The following is a 21,347-nucleotide window of genomic DNA, read 5'->3' as shown; positions in this document are numbered from 1 at the left end:
ATATTTCTTCAAGTAATCTAGCATGCCTGCTCCTTTAGCTTATGCTGCATAGGCATCAGACCTATGGGGCTTGCTAGCTGCAGATCAGATTTTTTTTCCCCCTTTTGGCAAACAATATCAAATCTTCCAATCTCTGCCAGATCAAAGGTCGGGATTACACAGGATGACCTCTGGGTATCAAGATACTAAAAAATCACCAGTACCAACACAGTCGAACTAATTGCTAATTATGCATTTCTTCACCTAGCAGAACTACTATTTGGATCATCCTTCTAGTTACAGCAGCAAAGGAAGACTAGATATACTATGAAGAACATGGTAAAGCTGGATGAAAGAAACTGCTGTAATTTTACACATGTTCTTCCTGCTGAGCACAGGGGAAAGGTATCTAGAAAACCGCTGTTTTAAGTAAGTAGGTTAGGAAATTCAATGGAGTAACTAAGGAGTAACTTAGCCTATGAGCTAATGAATTCCTCTCGACATGAACAACTTAAAGGCATCACTTCTTGCATACTCAAAATCATCTGTAAGGCTTATGTCACAGTCAAAATATACAAGATTTTCCTCCTTTAGTTGTGGGACAAGACATTGGCTTGTGGCAGAAGATCATTTCCTTACAAAACAAAATACACAATTTACTTTGCATACAAAGGCTGAGTTACTCACAAGGAAAATTTTAATCAAAGAAATAGGCAAATACAGTCTCAGTAGAATTTGTTCCATCTTCAGCAACGCAGATGAAGGAAGTCCTTCCCCTAAGTACACATGCCTGTATGGCCCCAATACTCCCTTATAAAACTAAATACTACACTGCAATATGCTAACAGAATTTTGAAATAAGTTGGCTTAATTTTCTGGTATTGCTTTGAAGGTTTCTAGCCATGATACCTAACTCTTATATTCAGGGAGATTTTTTGCCCCATTAGTTTAGTTCCTCTAATACTTGCATTTTTTTAATCAGAAACACTCTTCTACCAATCTCACTTTGTCAGAGCAAACTAAGTATAGACTTGCCTTTTAAAAACATTCTTGGAAAACAAGATATCAAAATGGCTTCACTTCATCCAACAGATACACACTTTGTAGCTTTGCTAATATATGCAAATTGTCTGGTTGCTTGAAATTACTGATTAACCATGCTGGAGAGCTGATTACCTGATTATCCAAGAGACAAATCATTTAGTAGGATTTTGTGTCATTTGACAGTCTAGATAATTTTCTAATTAATTTGAGTTTTCAAGTGAAATTATAGATACTACTAAAAAAGAAAAAAGAAGCCAATGATTTGAATACAGGTAGCTTTCCAAGAATTTTCTCCTTACAACAATAATTTGTCAAATGTTATTGTTAGTTCCAGATGCTCCAGATACAAAATATCAACAACTTGGATTAAAATTTTTTTCAGACTCCAATACACGATAAAATTTTCAATTCTATATGTTTTGTAGTGCTGGACATGGGATTCATAATGCACTATCCTGAGACATGGCATCAAACTCGCAGTTATCAAGAAATTCTGAAGTGCACATGACACAATACTTAGCAGATATTTGTCAATATGCTGAGAGAATAATAAATACTGGAAATACTTACTTGCCACTGAAAAGTTGTTGAGTGGATATGGCAGATCCACATCCTGGGGCTTCTCCTTATAGCCTATGAAAGAGCCATCTGTCTTTAGCAGGAAGTATCTTGGCCGCCAGTTTTTTATATATTCTCCTAGAGGAGAAAAAATGTTCTTTAGTACTGCAAAAAAAAGGAAACTTTGATATTAGAAAACATAATATGTTATTAGTATTAAACAGCAATTATACCAAAACCTTTTCAGACATGTTTTCAATTTACAAAGGAAATTTTAACTTCCTCTCAAAGAAGAGAAAATAAAATTGCAATGGTAAGCCTGAACCATAAAACAATGCCTTTGGAATAAGGATCTACAAGCATCACACAGGAATATTCTGCAAGTCTAAACTTTATTACACTATACTCTTCTAAATCCTACATCTTTATACCTATAAACAGTCTGAAATTTGGTACAGGTGGAAAAAAAGTACTCCAGCTTGAATTTAAATAATGAAATGAAACTTAACTACTACAAGGTAGAACGTTTGTCTTGCTGAGCCAAAGCAAAAATCATTAATTTCTCAAAAAAATAAACTATAAGCAAATACAAGAAGATGGAAAATGGGAGAATCTACAGAAAGTATATTTAACCAATCTACCTGAAAGCAAAAGGAATAAATACCAAAGAACAAAAAGCAGAAGCCAGTTAACTTTTAAAAAGATTAGTCCAGCAATAAACCCACCACCTCCTCCTTCTCCCTTTCCCAGTCTCAGCAGAAGATTCTGCAAGCCACAAGGTGTTCAGGAACAGAGAAACACAGAACAGGAGGCAAAGACATGGTACCTTAATTAATGTAATTTATTCACTATTTAAAAGATGAGAAATCTCATGAACAGTCCTATACTTTACAGTGCCACACCAAAATATCAGCAACAATTCCATTTTTAATGTGTAATTACCCGGGTAAGTACAGGTAAGTTTAGATAAGCTTAACTATTCCTTTGATTTCTATCAACTCTGCAGATTGAATAACATATGTACAAGCATCTATCAAGACTCTGAAAATAAACAAATCACGGTTTCATCATTATACAAGTAAACATTTTAAGAAAAAAGTGTATGTAACAATGCAGAATATCCAGCAGTGCTTATGACTGAAAGTTGCCATTTGTACACTTTATGCACTGTTCTAATCTGAGATCTCTAGACTGCATCAAAGTGTCACTGTGAAATAGGAAGTATGCTCTATTTGTTTTAACTTAAAAAACAAATTTCAAGTTCAGTAAGGTTGAAACTGGAAAATTATTTCATTCCTTGTATCCAGTTTTTCCATTTTACAAAATGCTCAGAACTGACTACTATCCAAGGGCTGCACTGGTTCTGGGCTAAACCCAACCTTTCAGTTGAGCTTACCACCTCAGCACCGTACTAACTGTGACTGTATAGCTTTTAGACATCTCAGAGCTCAGAAAGATGTTCACATCCACCTGCCAAACTTTGTAGGCAAAGGTGGTGGGGGATGGAGAAGAGATCTCTGGTGCTAGTTTGGCTAGGAACATCCACACTGATACTGCCAGTCTGAATTGATTTCATAAGAGAAAATCCCAGCTCAAATTAAAGCAGACAATTTAAAAAAAAGAAAACCCACAGATACGAGATATTCAAAATTTGGATAAGAAATACCAGTGTAGTACCGGAAAACACACTTCACTTTAATACCTGTAACAGTGAAAAACTGTATTGTCTTTACATAGAAAGGTAGCATTTTTTCAAGTCAAGTTTGTTAATACTTGAAAACAAAATAAACATAGGCCTAAGTAAAAGTATGACTCTTCTTTCTAAGAACACTTAAAATATGCCCCAAGACAAATTTGCTGAAACCTGCGGGGACTCTCAAGAGTTGAGGTGAAACCAAAACTTTACATACCAGATCACCCAAGTTTTAAAAATATTAATTAATTAATAATATAATAATTAATAAAATAATTAATGATATATGCTTTCTTAAACATAGCATAAAGAGCATCTTCTGTAAGCTTTTCATAACTATATTTTGCTTACTTGTAACCATAAGTGATTATTACGAGAGCAAGGGCCTGCTACTAGGTCAAAAAATCTGTCAAGAGCTTAGTCTTATGTGGCAGGTGCATTCACTGGAGGACAGGTGACTAAAACTACTGAAGAAGAGTTCAAGGACAGCATCCAACCTGTACAGCATACCAATACACCTGAAACAGGTCAGTCATTGAAAAATTCAAGTCTCAGAGAAAGTCCTCCTTGCTGTAAAGAATAAACCCGACGAGGAGATTGGCAGACTCTGCTCTAGAAATCACAGATGACAGGGTAAGTACACTCCTTAGTCACTTTAGGAAAGAAATAGAAGCCTTCACTCCCTTACAGATACACCCTCCAGCAGTAACCCTTTAAGAAAGGAGAACATTTTAGCGGGTGCCCTGAGACAGCCAGAGTACACTTATCTGATTGTTTACTCCCTCCTCCTCTTAGGGCAACATTATAGCTTGCATATGGCTTCTACTGGGAACTCAGAGTTTCTTAATGAGAAAATCGAACAGATTTTTCATCATCTAGTGGGTTATGGAGCTGATGTTTCATCTATAGAAAAACCATTAGAAGAGCATGACCAGCGCTTCCAAGCTTCTCTGAAGAGAGCTAGCGATGACGGACAACAGCTAGTCACAAGAAGATGTAAATACTGAATGGCATACAAGCACCAGGTTATCAATGAACACAGCTGTTGCTTTGTCTTTGGCCTGCAAACTATAGCCAGACAGACACAAGACGTATAATTCAAAAGCAATTCTTAAAACACTATTGCTTCTTAAAAACCTTGCATATTTCTTTCCTAAACATACTACTTTGAAAATGTTTTTCCTAAATGGTTCCCCTAGAGGAATTGAAGTCAGGCTACTTTTTCAAGGTGTCCCTACAAACACACACAAAAAGATAACCTAGTTTCCCCTTGAAACGACCAACATTCCAATCCTTCTTCAAGGCCTGTACACAAATATTTATGATCTGTCCTTTATTTATTTTGTCATGTAATGAACAAACGGGTGAATACCTTTGACGAATAAAGTAAACAGTGATATCAGTGAACAATTCACTTAACTACTGAAGTGGTGTAATGGCTCTCAAGATGCACTCCAGGTGCTCTCTTACAACTGTGTTCCTTATATATAATCTGTTCAAAGATAAAAAAACATTTTAGTCCATACCTCGTAAGAGACATGTTTACTGAACCACTTTGTAAGAGAAATCCTCCATATAAAAAAAAAAAAAACCTAAAGTACAGGAGAGTATTTGAAAAGGAAAATCACTTTCTTATGCCTTTTAAATGATCACCCAAGCATAACAAAATGCATCTTTTACAGTGTAGGCAATATTAATTACTTAAAAATACCTGGAGTGTTTGTTTACCAAATACCTGAACATAAACAAACAACAGGAAGTTTACATTTGGAAATTCATTAGTTTAAGTGAAAGATTTCCTGAGAAAGGAGAAGTCCGTGCAGGTTAACCAAAAGACAAGACATCCTAACAATTTAATGAAATATAGCTGAGGTAGTTAAAAAAAACAGTGGATCTGCCATAGAGGATTAATCTGTTTGTACCCAGCTTTCTCCTGAGTTAATGCAAGCTAAATTATTATTTTGCTTAAATTTACAACCTTTTAAGTTGAAAACACATTCTCTTAGGATCTGTTCATTAGACTGTAAGAAGACATCTCTAATTTCAAACACTAGAGCAAAAAAAGCCTAGTTCATACATCATTTCAATTCTGGTCAAAGTTTTTAAAGCTACCAGAGAAAAGGGGCAATAGAATTTATACCTCACAGATATACGAGACATAAATATATATCACAGAGAATACATACATACACACACAGTACAAATTTAGAGTCAGTTTCAGGAATTTTTTTTTTTTTTTTTTTAACGGCTACTTAAAAGTATACAGCCAAAACAGGCAACAAGACAGCAGGACATTCCTGAGGCACATGAAAATACAATCTGATCTTCAGGTGAAAAGCACCCTCATAAAAAGCAACTCTTTCATTAGTGTTGTATTTAATAACACACTGGCTAACAACAATAACAGAGAATGCTTAATGAAAGGTCTTTTAGAACATGACCCTGGTGGCTGGCTTTGTATTCCCTTACTGCAACCTGGATTTCCACACACACACACCCCCCGACGGCTATAACAGGAGCCCTGCCGTTGGGATATTTCAGAAAATATGTTTATTCTAGTGATGTAATGTTTGTAGCTTTGATACTGCTGAAGAGCATCACAAAGCAGAGTTTTCTAAGAATCTACGCAAGTCTTCAACAAACCCATGTTAGATAAATCAATCACTCCAAGTCAGCAAGCTTTTCACTTCACCTCAGGACTCAAACCATCCCTTTGAACATATACTTCACCTCAGATCTGATGGTTGCTATTTTTATTTTCATCCACTTGTAATCCTTAGGATATGGAAATTCAGCAACTCTGAGAAAAATTACAATTTATTAATTTCGAACTAATCTCATTATTAAAAAAACACTGCAATTTTAACAAACTGGTCACTTGTGCAAAAGGTCTACATTTTTCAGTATGTAAATGGCTTTAGAGGTGTGAAGGAAACGTCTTTAATATACAGTGCTGATATGCAATGGAAACCTGAGTTCAAAAACTTGCTTCCTTAAAAGAAGCAACAGCTGCCACACAGACATAAGTGAGATTTAAGGGGGGAGCTGGAGGGGGGGACATCAAGCAGAGCGTACCAAAAGTCTGCCTCTTGTGTGTGTGTGTCATTAATTTACTAAAATGGCTTTAACAGAAATAATACACGAATACTGCTCCCCTCCCCTCCCCTTTTTTTTTTAGACGACACTTATTTTAAATCAGATTCCAGTTCTCCTACACTAAAGGTTAATAAACAGGGGGGAAAAAAAAAACTTGAATGTATCTAACAACAGCATTAAAGAAAATTAGACAAAAGAAACTAAAAAACTTAACCATATACAACACAATTTGTCTTTAAAAGAATCTAAACGGCAAGTAACATCGAGTCCAGTAAAACATTAGAAGTATTGCCACTGGTTTTAAGATTGAATTTACTTACCTTGGCCCTCTGAGGGCAGTGTTACCTAACACACGATTAGAAGCATCAGCAGACTATTTAACTAAGTCAGTAGACACTAGTGAATGTAAGGCACTTCTGCTATTTACTTACTTGTGATTTCATGAAAATAAATGTGCAATACAGTTCAAAGGTACTGTAAAAAATAAATGTTCTAAAAATCTGAAAGTATACCTGTCCACACAATTTAATATATGCCCTTCAGTATAATGTAAATTTATAACAGTACCAGTACACAAAGGTTTGACAAAATCTTATTGCACACCAAAAAAATTAAATAAAACTGATTTTTTCTAACATGCATGAGCATTTTAAAAGCTATTTGTATTATATAACCTTCCATAAGAATTTTCAGGCAGTTCAATGAAAGTCTCAATTTGGAACAAATGCTTTTTGATTCTTTTACACTGTGAGACAGTGATTATTGCAACTGGGAAATGCTATGTGTGGGCAGAATATAAGCCATCACTTTTTACAACAGTTATGCTTCCATTAAGTTTCCTTCGAATTGGGGAATTAATGTACATGAGAATTGGATACAAGCGTCAGCAGATTGCCTTTCTAAGATACAAGGCTATTCAAGAGCCCTTCACTGCCCATGACACAGCAACAGCGCAATGCAGTTAGCAAGACTGGTCAACTCCTGCACAGCTTCTCCGAGCAGTGTGGTCAGAAACCAGCACAACCTGCACCAACGGTATGGTCCTGCTGAATGCAGCAAGCAGAGGCACGAATGACCTTGAGCAGTGACGCAGCTGATAGAGGCACCAAGCAAGCAGAGATGACCTTCTCCTTCACATCAGCCAAGTCGCACTGAAGAGAAGGCAAAAATTACCATCTTTTTCTCTAAAGAAGTAGTAGGCAGGGCTCAAAAACCAGGGCTGCCACTAGTAAAGCAAACTAATCCCAAGTGGAGAAGTGGAGTCACCAGGGAGAAGCCACTGATGCAACTTTCCATGGTCCCAGCTCACTTCTTGGAAACTAAAGCAACTGAAACTGAGCTTCTCCACAGCGAGTTTTTCCCTGCTCACTGTTTTGCCCTGTTTCTTCCTTGCAATTTCTGAAGGCAACCGTGCATTAGTGCTCAAGCTAGAGGAACAGATGGGTTCAAATCATCACCCACCCTGACCTTGTCATTAGGACCCTGGAATGAGGCAGCATCCAGCTTGTATAAATGTAACAGTACTTCAGCTTCTACTGTTTTTTCAACTCTTTCCTGTTGCATCAATAATAATCATTTCTCTAAAATATATGAAAGCCAAGAGGAAAATAGTCAGTAACAGAGAGACGTACCACTATTCAAATGTCAATGCTGTTTTAAAAACAGTATTTTCTAAAACAGGCATCTAAACCAGCCATGCAAAACTACTGATGTGTATTGGCATCTCATGGAAAATAAATGTTCACAGCACATGCTCAATTTCAGTATGCATAAAATTTTGTATTTTTAAAAACTCGTATTGGAAGTACTGAACTAGCTGACACCGTGGCAAATTGAGAATTGACCTTTACCATGTCCATTTTGAGCCAACAGGAAGAAAAACTTGCCAGTTTCAACATCACTCTCACTTCCCCTTCATTCTTGAAGGATAAGAACAATAAATATATTAAATAGAAGCTGATATTAGTACATGCTGTCTAGAATAACACAGTCCTGTATTGCATCAACAACCCAGAGCTACACAGGAGATCAATATTTTCTAACTATGTCTGCTATTCAGGAATGGAAACCCAAGGTCTATACCCTGGAAACACTTAGAGACACTGCTCACATTTTTTAAATTTCTTTCCTTCATAAGATTATGTAGGAACAAAAACCAGTTTGCCACAGTATGTAGCTGTTTCTCAAAGCATTTTTATACTTTTTAATAATACTGAGATGTACTTATGGAAAAGGCAAAAACACAGCATTTTTAAATAGTCTCACATCAATTTGTCTTCTACCTCTTAAAACTTCAAGTTCTCAGTACTTTTAAATATTTAGATTTTTTTTTATAAAGCATTCTATCAGAACCAAGTGGTACTTTGTATAACAGATAAAATGTGGTTTTCCTTTCCTTTGTGTTTATCAAGTACTAGTAAACCAATGCACCCTTTTCAGATTTCGAAAATATTTTAAGAGTAGGACATGCATACAAATATTAGTCTATAAATTACACTGAATAAGGCAGTCACCTACAGGAGTACTGAGTTAAATTCAGGTACTTGCTAAAATGTATATATGAAACCAGATGATAAAAATGCAAATGCTTTTTACATGTAACTAACCTGAATTGTGTCCTATTAATATTCTCTAAATACTCACAACTTTTTGCAGAAAAGATAGCTCTAGTCTACATGAGAAGAAATCTCAAACTTTCAATTGTTTGCAAAAGAGGACAGTAAGTTCGACAATAGCATTACCCTTCAGTTGAGTTTCTTCGACAGATTAATGTGTTGTCAAAAATGATGCGACTTTGCCCTCTTAAAACTGGTACTCTCGCTAGCATGTTTTTGCAAAGCAAACTGTCTTGCTTTTAAAACTGGCACATTGCAGTAATTTCAATATAGCTCCTCTAATTTTTCTCCTTTGCATGAGATATGTTCCCAGCCCCAGGCCTTGCTAGGTGCCAAAAAACTAGCACTAACACTGTTCATCTGAATTTTTACCTCACATGCACCATTAAAGTCAACCTTTTAACTTCATCATTTAGCCAAAGTCACTTGCAAATAATCAATCTTGAGACTATATAAGAAACATTCCTCAAATTGCTTGGGTTGAAAGAACAGTTCCATTACTGCTGTACATAGAACTATTTACTTTAAAAGTCCTTGACTGCATGAAATTCTTTGGGATAAACAGCCACACGGTATTATCCAGTCTAACTTGGACTTCACACCTCTAATGACAGAACATGGAAAATGGAACAATTCCATAGAGAATAACCGACAACCTAACTCACAGGCAAAAAGCAATTCACTGTTTGCAGTGCTGTTGACCCATGTCTGGACTCAGATGCAAAAATCAGTACTTGGTAGGAGGCAGTCACACCTGAATTTTCAATTACAATTAAGTTGAAGACATAATCCAAAATTACCTCATTCCACTCAGCCAAGAAGATGATAAAAGGAGACATCAGATGCTCCCATCAGTTGTTATTGTTAAGTCAATGAATCTAAAGACCTCACGCTTATTAGACCTAAGATGGAAGGCACAAGAAAATGGGGTCTTTTGTTTTTATGGGTTTGGTGGTGGTGGTGGAGTGGTTAGGCTCATTTAGATAATATTTAAGTCATGGTGCGACTAACCAAAAATCCTTGTTTTATACTAATGACTGGAAGACAAATCTGCAACCCACAACCACGGTGCACCTCAAACCATTATTTTAATTTCCACTTTGCAGCTCAATACAGGTACCAGGATGCTGAATTTGCATATAATATTTAAGAAGAAAGGTTCATGATTTTAAATTTTCCATTTGTATCTTTAAAATAAGAGATCACCTGGATAAGATAAGGCTTTCATTTAGCCTTTTTGGGCTGGCTTAATTTCTCTCCATATTTGTATCCATTTTTCACATTTCTTTCAAGTTATCCTCGAAACTCATAATGAGCAGAAATTGCCAAATAAGAAATAAGGAAGTATTTTAGAGGAGGGAAGAAAAAAATATATTCCTGTACAGTGATCCAAATTTATTGTACTTGCAACTGTCAGATGAAAGTTATGCCTGACCACCTCCTTGCCTTTGGAGAAAGAACAGAAAATAGGATCAAGCGAAAGAGAAAATATGTTGCTAATCTCATTCTAACCCCCAGCATTTACTTGTCTACTGTATAATACGAGACAATCACCAATTGGCATTTTCTGCACAAGCAAAGCTCAGGATGCAACAGCAGGGGTATGCAACGTATCAGTCCTGAGGTAGACAGACAAAGCTATATAAGAACCTATATAACACCTGTCCACCAAATGTCTGCGGCTGATATAACTGCATTACTTTTTCTACTTCCACAAGCACCAAATTTATTGAGACTTTTTTTTTTTTTAACCCACCACATGCAGAAATCAAAAGTTTTCTTTCCTACAAGGAAGGCTTTTTTCAGGAATAAACAACGGAGGGAGGGAAGATATTAAACTCCTGAACTAATTAACAGAAGTAAAGGAGGCGGTGGGGGACAATGATAATTAATATGTACCCTTCTCCTAACCAAATCTCCACATACATTCATTCTGTATATGCACACATAACAGCAGCATCATAAACCGTCTCAAGTTCTTGCCATTATTCAGTTCGACATCTGCACATGTTTATGCGTCTCTCCAAACAACCTCTTGAACACCCTGCTGGAGCTGTCATTTTTTTCTTCTCCCTATCTGGCAGATGGCAAGTCAACAATCGGCATCAACAGCAGCCGAATATCTCCCCCCTCCATCCAACCCCCCTAAACAGACACAATAATAACTTCTTTGTGCTTCCCCACAATGCAGCTGCTTAAACCATTTCGCTACAAGGCTGCTTTGCCTTAATAAAAAAAAAAAAAAAATCCCTTCTGTCAAGTCTAAAAAGCAGCATAATGTTAAGCAAGCTAAAGCCACAGCACAGCTGCAAACGGGCAGACACATTGACAGCTCCTCCCTTAACAAAGCCCTGTGAATTGAAGGGGGTTCATCTGAGGCTCACACAGTAATTAGTATAAAAAAGTCCGACAGCCTCTATTATGCTAGGGAAAAAAAACTGGACAGAACTGGGCTGCTGTTTTGCGTCAAGAGTTCTGCTTCAGAGTAGATAAATCATGTTGGGTTTTTTTCCTCTCTTTTTAAAGACAGTAATAAGGAGGATGAGAGAAGCTAATTTGAAAACTTGGACACAGTAATTGTACCATATGGTGAGCATTTATCCCTTCTGAAATACACGCTAACAGTCACTTACATGCACAGTGCTTTGTTTTACAGTTGTTATTCTCTCTACCATATTCATAAAATGGATCTGAATATCCGATACTCCAGAGAAGTTGTGTGTAATTAGCAACAAAACTGCCTGAGCCTAATATATTGGCCTACCATAGCAGTCTATTTAATTGCAGAAAATCCCTTGCCCCCAAATTTAAAAAGTGTTCACTTCAAGGATTTTTTATTCATCTCAAACAAGTTAAAGATCATATATAATAAAGTTCAAAGAAGTAGTTTATTGACACTAATACTTCTTGGAACTGTTGGCTCTAAAATACATCAGCAGGAGATATTTTCCTTGTCTTCAATGCAATATACAGGAATTAATTCAAGAAGCCTTTAACGGTAACCACAAAATATTGAAGTTTCATCACTCTTGGGAAAGGAATTGTTCCATAAACTTGCAAGGTGAAACCAAACTTCAGGATGGGGCATGGGAGGGAGACAAAGACTTCGACCCCTCCCTCTATTTTCTACCTGCACCATATTTTCCAGTATTTTTGTCAGCAAATCAACCACTTCATTTATAAGGACCTTCAAAATCTTGAAAACAAACCATCCAACCCTCACAGACCGCTTGCTCTTTACCACATACTTCCAGCTTTTCACCCTGCTTATACACCAAATTATCATGGAATCACAGAAGGTAAGAAAACAATTGAGCAAAGCTGGGAAAAGGAAGTATCTATTTTTTTAAATAAAGAAAACACCGTGGTTAAATGGCAAGATTCATAAATCTTGAAAGTACTGTTTACAGAAAATAAGATGTAGTGAAAGTAAGGGGGGGAAAAAAAAATCAAGAAAAACAGAAGATGAAAATTTGGTGAAAAATTAATGACACAAAGTCTCTAACTGAGGATAATGGTATTTGCAAAGAAGCAGAATCATTTCTTTCCATCAGTCTTTACCTCAGAAGAAAAAAAACAGAAATCTGCTTTGTGCCTTTTCAGGCAACGGACACTTTCAGTGACTTTGGGTCAAAACTGAGGTATCAGCAGAGAGTGCTAGGTACTAAGGAGTCTCAGGACTAGGCAGCATACCTCCACAATTACTAAAGAATTTTAAGAGTGAAGTGAAAATTACAGGCAGAAAAGGTTATCTTTCAATGCTATAATTAAACTGAAGGATTAGAAAGTGGCAAATTTTACACCCAAAAAAGGGAACTACAAAAGCTTAGAAAAAATCTTGAGAATTTCAAGTCAATTGCCTGTATGGTAATCTAAGAAAACTGTTTATAATTCTGTTTTTAATCACACTCTTAAAGAATGCAAACTGACATAAGATAGACAAAGCAGCACTGCCTCTCAGTAGAAAAATCATGCCCATCGTACATATGGGAATTTTTAAAGACTGTCAAGAAAATAAAATGGGTAAAGGCTAACCGACACAATTTACTTCACTTTTAAAAAGCTTGTAGTAACTTTAAGGAAACAGTAGTTCTGTAGGGAAAAAAAGCTGCGCGGTGGAACAGATTAGAAACTGTATAAAAGAACGACAGCAAAACAGGATTAGATAGTCAAATTTAAATCAGTGATGCTCTACGGTTCTATATTAGGAATATTTTTACTCAATAAATACATCAATGATCTGGGATCATCGCTGCATGTACTGAAAGGCAGTAAAACTATCTGTGTCTTTCAAGAATGTGAAGAATTTCAGAGTGACAAAGCTACTGCAGTGAGAAAATGCAATACAGTGAAGAATTGCTCAAGGTAAAAAACATCTAAAGGAATAATCTGAAATACTTATACACTCTGTTTAGTTTTAAATGAAACACTGAAGAGATACTAACATAACCTTCGTTTAAGTACGCAGTATTGAGAAGAAAGAAAATAAATTACTATCAGTTGTAAAGATACAAAATTTAAGGAACACTGAAAATATTATTTTTCCATGTTATTCAAATAAATTACAGTTGTGGTCTCTACTTTCAAAAAAATAGCAAGAGAACAAAAGGGCTTCAGAGAGAAAAGACAAAAAAATCCCTGGAGTTGCAGAGAAGCAGGATGAGGAGCGAATGACTGGATTAGGCTTCAGTTTCAAAGGAAGGACTAGGACAAAAGGACGTAATGGCACAAATGACCAATAGCAGGATAAGAGTCAAGTGAAAGGCACACATTTGCAGAAGACTTCAGGAGCAGATTTTCAAACATTCAGCATCTACAGCTAGAACTAGATTCCATAATAGTGCTCAGTAGCTAGCAGTTCACACCATGCCAATGCCAGCCAAACTCTCCCACCAGCTCAGCACCCAATATATATTAGCACCTTTATAAAAAACAGCCTCTCCTTGAATGCTGTGAGGCATCTCTGAACTTGTGTGAGCCTTTTTTCTTTTTAAATGAAAGTCTCACATGCAGGAGACTGGAATAAACAGTCAACGTAGGCAGGTTGTTCCATTAATCGCTATGAAGTTTTGTCCTACCATGAATCTGGTACTAGCCCCAAAGCATCCACAGTAAATTAAAGTCACAGTCCTTGGCCACTTTGGTTCACCTTAATACAAGTTACTTCTAGCACCATGTCTGGGAAGGGGAGGAACATTTGAGAAGGAAATATGCTGTGCATCCTATTTCCGCCTCCCTTGTGTCAGCACTGGCATCCATGCAGCTGAGCCAGGTCAACAAAATAGTCTAGCTGAAAACACAGTTCAAAAAAAAAAAGAAAAAAAAGATTCTGATCAGATCAAAAGACTTCTAGCTCACATTCAGCTAGTATCAGCATAAACACAAGAGACAAAAAATAATTGGCTGAGGGCAAGAAAGAGACAAGGTAGAAGAGACGTCAGCAGGAACTTATGTAACTACTGATGCGACTGATCACTGGTCTATCATCAGGTAATTCCATTCCTGTTAAGCTGCATAGTCAGGTTTGAGTGACTCAAATTTCTAAGATCATCTTAAAGCAATGATGCTAAGATAGTTCTGAAGCAATATTAAACCAAGAGATTCCCTAATATAACTTTACATTTTATACAAGCAAAATTAAAATATATTCTGACAAAATTAACTCTTTACATATATACACATAAAAGTTATGAACAGAATATATGTAAATGATATGGGTTCTCTACAAACCTCTATACTTCGGCAAATATATTGAAAACAGACTTAAAATTCTCATTTTAAAAGTAACTTGAAATAAAATAGTTTGACATTTATTTGTGAATCAGTAACTATAATTTAATCATATCAACAAAATCTTAGCAACACAGAGATACCAATATATATAAACTAATATTTTAAGTTGAGTAAGCCATGCAATACTTCCTACCATACTAGAAACAGTGCCAAGAAGATGAGAGCAATGGGGTCAATAATGTATTTTCTTCAATTTACAGACTATACCCAAGCTAAACTAATACAAGCTAAAAAACAACTCTAGTTTTTAAACCTCTATATTCTACATATTTATAAAATGTTTTACTGCCTTATAATGTATGAAACTGCTCATAATACCCACATAAGAATCATAATACCATTCAATTCTAAAATGTATGTTTTACAGTATTTTATCTTGCATAATTTTATTAAATTGCAATTGCCATAAATACTCAGGCAACTGAGATTTTTAAAAAGTCTTTTTCTGTATGTTTTTTCCATCCTTCCCTGAATTAAAAAAAGCGGGACCAATTAGCAGAAACACAAAATTCTCCAGCCTGTTATTTTATTAGCACATACATTTTGTCTCATTTTCAAAGACTCTTTACGAATTTTTTAAACAGTTATAAATCATGAACCCCAAAATTCCAGCCCCAAGCTGGGACTGGAAGATGGTTGACCTGGATAAGAGACACAAATTTATCTAGCCAAGTGTAGCAATCTCAGGGTAAGGTTTGTCATTGGTTTTCACGAACACACACATATTTCATGGCTTCTCAGCTATGAGCACACATTTTTTCCTAATCTGAATTACTGAAAAGTTTTTAACGACTTAGTCTCCAAAATAGTTTTGACATGAAAGGCAATGTAATAACATATCTGATGACCTTAAAAAGACCCTAGCAAACTCTACAGTTATTGTATTCAATGCAGAAGCCAAATTTCATACAAGAGAAAATAGTAATAATCTCTTCCTAAAACTGCCATTTCTGAAATTCTGACTGATGTTATATATATAATCACCAATTATTTAACATTTGTGACACCAAAATAATAGGGACCAATATGAAACTATATTTTTTAATATATTTACATTAACAATGAATTAACAAAACAAATTTGATGTGGTTTTAGTGGATTTTTTTGTCTCTAGAGAGCAAAGAGCAGTTTTCTAATTAATAAAAACAAAATGGAAATGGACTTACAACACTGACTTCAAAATCCTTGTGAAAGTCTGTACTGGTGATGTCACAAATGCTGTCACAGCTGAGCGGCTGCTGTCTGCAGAAGGTTCAGAAATGTCCATTTTAATCAAAATGTTTATTAGAGGTAGCTGTTTCTTTTGTTTCTATTTTACGGAATTACAGAATTCTCTAAGAATCATGGCTGCAACTTCCTTAAATTAAATGAAGTCTGAATAGCTGAAATGTACTATAAGTATCTGATCTATAATGGATATAGAAACTCGTGTAACAGGGTGAGGGGAACACAGTACTGTACTTCATGCTTCCATCAGGCTTTAATAATGATGTTGTCCTGACGCTAATGTAACATTCACATTTTCTGATTTGCTTAAAACACACTACAACTTGTAATTTCCTCAGATTACTAAACTGCCAGTGATAAAGCACTATAAGATGGAAAACACAATTTCTGCGTACTTGGAGTATTTTTAAATTAAACCTAACCTTCATGGCACTTCAAAGCAACATGTTATCTTCCATTTTTCCTGACTGCAAAATACTAAATAATCATTTTTCTTATGTCTGGAGGTTAACACAACATCTGAGTCAAGAAATCTTCCCACCACTGGTCCCAATACCCAGAAAGAATTTTGGAGACAGAGATGTGGACACTTGTGCACTCAGTTTATGGGAAAACCGTCAGATCCCTTCTGTTGCTAAGTATCCCAAAGAAAATGCCTCCCTTCTCTCCTTTCTACCTGTGCAGCTTGAATACATGGCACCTCCAAAACTACAAGGATGTACTGGGGAAGGAATTGGAACGGTGCAGGTGAATAAAGCGCTCTTAAGCATTCATCTTAACATTCAGAGCACACTAAATCGTAAGTACAGTAAGCAATAGAAATAGTAAGCTTTGTTTGATTTAAGTGATCTATATTGTATAATCTTTTCTATAAACCCCCAGCAAAGATAGCAAAATGAAGAAAGAAACCTTTCCAGGAATGACTTAAATTGAGAAAAATAAATTCTGGTACAGAACTTCTTAAAAGATCTTTTAGAATTCATATCTATGACATAAAAGCTGGAACAAATGACAACAGAATAAAGCTATGCTTTTTCTTCAAATTTCAAACAGAAACAAACCTAATACCAGAATTAGGTAGGAGGACATATGGGCAGTCTATCACCTGACTACCAAACTACAGTACTAAAGCTAACACGTTTGTTAGTCCCAAGTGGTAAAATGTTGCTTTGTCTTCTGGAGGTCTTGCTGCAGATGAGTGTCCATTATGAAACCAATGCATTTTTTCATGCTGATGTTCCCATGAGAATTCCAGCTCCTCAGTAGTAGAAGAAACAGATTTTTCATCTCCTCTGCCCTAAGAGTCTTCCATATTTTGGTTTATCAAGTGTGCATGCAAGAAAAGCAAGCATCAGCAGCACAGCTTAAACAGCTTTAACAAAAGTTTTTCTTCTGCTAGTCTACAGTTTAATTCAGTCAAATTTTATGGCAAGGCTTTTTAGATTTCAGTGACAACTTGATCTTTTTATCAACAGACCACATTTTGATAGGGAATGAACGACTGAAATTTAGTGACACAATTATCAGTTACAGACATCAAGCCCTCTTCAGACAACCTGAGATGTTTAAGGGGAGGCACATTTCCCAGAGATCTTGATGTTCTCTAATGTACTATTTATCTCAGTATGAGACAGAACAAGGTGCAATCAAGTGATCAATGATACGTAAGCTGTAGAAACCTTCTAGTCCTCTAGAAGAGTCTCATTCTCTTGAAATAACAGTCTGTTTTCCCCACGGAGTTGATTATAAAGTTGATTATACTGTTTTCAGAATCCTGCAGTTCTGACAAATTAACGCAGAGAATACCAGGCACTGTTTTTCACTACACCTCAGCTGATCCAGCTGAGGAGAAACCCTGCTTCCTCTTCCCTCCCATCATGTGTTCCAGGTGTTCTCCTTGTCAGATCTACCAGTTGTGCAGCTCAGTAGTCCGGTTGGGAAAAAAATTTGGAGGGTAGGGAGTAGGATAGTTTTCTGTCAGATCAGATCACTGACACCATCAGCCTTCAAGTCACAGTCTCGCCAAATTCACACAAAGTGGCAAGAGGGATGTGATCCAGACGGAGTTTAGCAGAACCTCCTCTGTCATCAGCAGCACGTTGTTAGATCTGATTATCTGTAAAAGAAAATATCCTCCGGATATAGTTTTCAAAATTTCCCTCTCTCTCTGGCACACTGGGTATGTTTGAATGATCTGGTTATGTGAATAACGGGTAGGATGGCTGTATGTTTATCTCTTGTTAATGGTACAAGCACCAAAGCACGAGGCATACAGCTCCTTGCTGCAGCCTCTGTTTGCAAAAGGATGGTCATGCTGCCCAGCTGCATCCTTTGTGGGCATTTGCTCCTTACGGTTTAAGGGCAGAAATAGTAATATTGTTGCCTTCAATTAATGAGGAAGATTAACAGCGACTTATGTGATACTTTTAGCTACTCTCTCTCCCACAATAAGTCTGTATCTGTGCTACCACAAACACAATGCTTTTAATCTTAGAGTGCACACAAAAACACTGCACATGTTAGAGAAAGTAACCTTACGGTTTCTTTAAACAACTCCATTTCCTGAACATATCAAAAGAATATTAAGAAATTACTTGATTACAATGAATAAGAATCTTCGTGAAGAGAAGTATAAAGGACTAATGAGATTAACTTAGGAGAATAAGAAAATAAAAATGCACAGCAAGGCAAGTATGTTAAACACTCTACATTCATTTCAGAGTGCTCTAGCTGTCCACAGTACTGAGTACAGAAGTGCTAAAGCGGTGGCAACAGCAGTACAGAATCAACAAGGAGTACCAAACACACTGGTAACTACAATAATTTTAAAATTTAGTATTGATACAGTGTTTTTCAGGTGTCATATCAACAGGCAGCTCAGCAAAGAAAAACTGGATTTTTAATGTTTCTTTTAAATAATAATATTCTGAGCAAGTCTTGGATAAATCTTTTGCAAGTTCATGTTCAATTACTAGTCTGAATATCCTGTATGCAAATCTGTGTAGGGCATTTTGTGACTTTTATTCATGGTGTCATATATTTTCAGACAAAAAGGAACTTCTGATCACTTAGTCTGACCTTATCACGGAAACGGGCCATAGAATTTCCCCCACTTACACATATACCGGTTAAAAAAAAAAAAAAAAAAAAAAAAAAAAAAAAAAGGTTTTCTAGTGCTTATCTTCCAAAATGCATTCTGTCTTGGTTTGAAGGTATCAAGATACTCTTAGTATTTTTCAAATCTTCCTCTTACTCACCCTCATTGCTATAGAAAATTTTAATCTTTGTTCTAAATATATTTGGATTTAACACTCAGTCATGGAATTCCATTATTCCTTATCCTGCTAAATTAAAGAGCCCTTTACTTTGCCCCATTAAGGTTCTTTCACATGGCAAGGCAATCAGATACCTTCAATATTCATACAAGTTCTTCGAATCTCATGCTCTACAGTCATTCTCTCCAACACTGAAAACATTATCATTATTCTTCTCTACTGTTTTTCCAGGATTTAAATATTCATTTTAACATTAAATATTAAAAGAGGAACTAGAATGGAGCTCACAATTCCCATCTCCCTGTGCCAATGATTTACTCCTCTGTACTCTTACTATGCTCTTACTATATATCTTCAAAGATGGCGAGGAAACTGTTTGCTGCTGGATTTTACTAGGAACTCTCAGAGTTACAAGCATGAAAGAATCTCAAGATATTATCTAACTCAGTGGGTTTCAACCTTTTTCAGTTTGTGGACCCTTAACATTTTCCAGCAGAAGCATGGAGTCCTGTATACCAAAAGAAATGCAAAGTCTTTACCCTGACAAGTTGGCTTGTTTTTTTCAGTTATGTTTTGCATACTCTTCAGTGCACATATCCCCCTAGGTCTGCAAACAACACAATGAAGACTACTATTATTACTATTAACTTATTATTAGAAAGTCTCCTATAATGGAAAATTTCTCCATCTCCCTAGGAATCTATTCTAATCCTTCATGCGTAGGTTTAGTGTTAGAGTGGAAAAAAGGTGGCTAAATAAATCCGGTATGCAAATATTCAACATCAAGAGAAAAAAAATCATACAAAAATGTGGAAAATAGTCAAAAAAAAAAAAAAAAGGATAAGGATAAGCTCAAATGCCAGTAGCCTGCAAACAGACTGAGGCTATTAAAAATACTATAATAGAAGGCCAGGAAAAAGAGCTGCCAGAATTAAAAAGAAAACAAAGTGGTCCCCCCTTCCCCTCCCCACCCGGCTATCTTAATGGCAAAGTTAAAGAGGCTATTATAAGGAAAAAGTCAGCATTAAGAATCAAAAGCTTGCCCAGATAAGGAGGAAAAGGAAAGACCGTAACACATGGCAGGTCACAAGTAAACAGAAAATTAAGAGGGCTAGAAAAGAATTTGAAGAGCATCTTGCTCAAATGATGCTCAAACCGCTCTCTAAATTCATCAAAACCAGGACTCCAGACAAGACATCAGTTGCACTGTTGGATAACAAAAGCACAGAAATGTAACTCAAGGACAGTAAGGCCACAGCAGAGAAGCACTACTACATTCTTTTCACTGGTCTTTACAGCTGAAGACACTGCAAAGATTTTCAAACCCAAACCAATCCCCACAGTAGACAGGCCAAGGCTAGATGATTTTGATGTAAACATGTAGAAATTACTAGGTATCAGTAAGTCACCAGGACTGGATGACAGTCAGACAGGAGAACTGAAGAAACTGAAATGTGAAAGCGCAGAACTGCTGGCCAAGGTATGCAACCCATCCCTACAAATGGCCACAGTCCCAGAAGACTGATGGATTGCTAACACAACTCCCAGTGAAAGGAGACTCTAGAGGGGATCCCAGGAACTACCTGTGAGTCTGACTTCTGCTCTTCATTAGGTCAGTAGAGTCTCTGATAACAAGTGAGATCACAGTGCACATAGGTAAGTATGATCCCCTGTGACAGGGCCAGCATGGCTACTGTGAAGGGAAAGCCTGCCTTCTTGAACCTGCTGGAGTTGTACAAGCATGTCAATAAGCATGCAGATGAAGGGGACCCGGTAGGCATAAGATATTTCTATTTCCAAGCATGGTTGACAAGGTTCCTCACCAAACGCAGCTGAAGAAACTAAGCTGCCACAGGATCGAGGGAGAGGATCTTGCACAGTCTGAAAGCTGGCTAAGGAACAGGAAAAAAATGCTAATGCTTAATGGTCACTTTTTAGGATGAGGAAGAATCAGTATCACAGTCCCCCAGAGATCAGTGCTGGGCTTATTTTTATTCAACATCTTCATCAGTGACCTGGACAATGGTATGATCCATGAACTCTTAAAACTTACAGATGACATTATAT

At 36.5% G+C, this 21,347-nt stretch overlaps 1 protein-coding gene across 7 annotated transcripts in view; it reads right to left on the bottom strand.

Annotated features, from left to right (window-relative positions):
* Positions 1-21,347, bottom strand: part of AKT3 (AKT serine/threonine kinase 3) — a 164,894-nt gene that overhangs the window by 82,164 nt on the left and 61,383 nt on the right. For 6 of the 7 annotated variants that reach the window (XM_067293338.1, XM_067293343.1, XM_067293341.1 and 3 more), the window contains one exon: positions 1,594-1,719. The exons of the other annotated variant lie outside the window; for it this stretch is intronic. In XM_067293338.1, coding sequence (XP_067149439.1) covers positions 1,594-1,719 — 126 coding nt within the window. The remainder of the gene's footprint in view (positions 1-1,593; positions 1,720-21,347) is intronic. 7 annotated transcript variants of the gene reach the window in all.

This window comes from Apteryx mantelli, chromosome 3, assembly GCF_036417845.1.
Source record: "Apteryx mantelli isolate bAptMan1 chromosome 3, bAptMan1.hap1, whole genome shotgun sequence".
In the NCBI taxonomy this organism is placed as follows: domain Eukaryota; kingdom Metazoa; phylum Chordata; class Aves; order Apterygiformes; family Apterygidae; genus Apteryx; species Apteryx mantelli.
Note: the sequence above shows the minus strand (reverse complement) of the source record. Positions and strands in the feature narration are given on the sequence as shown.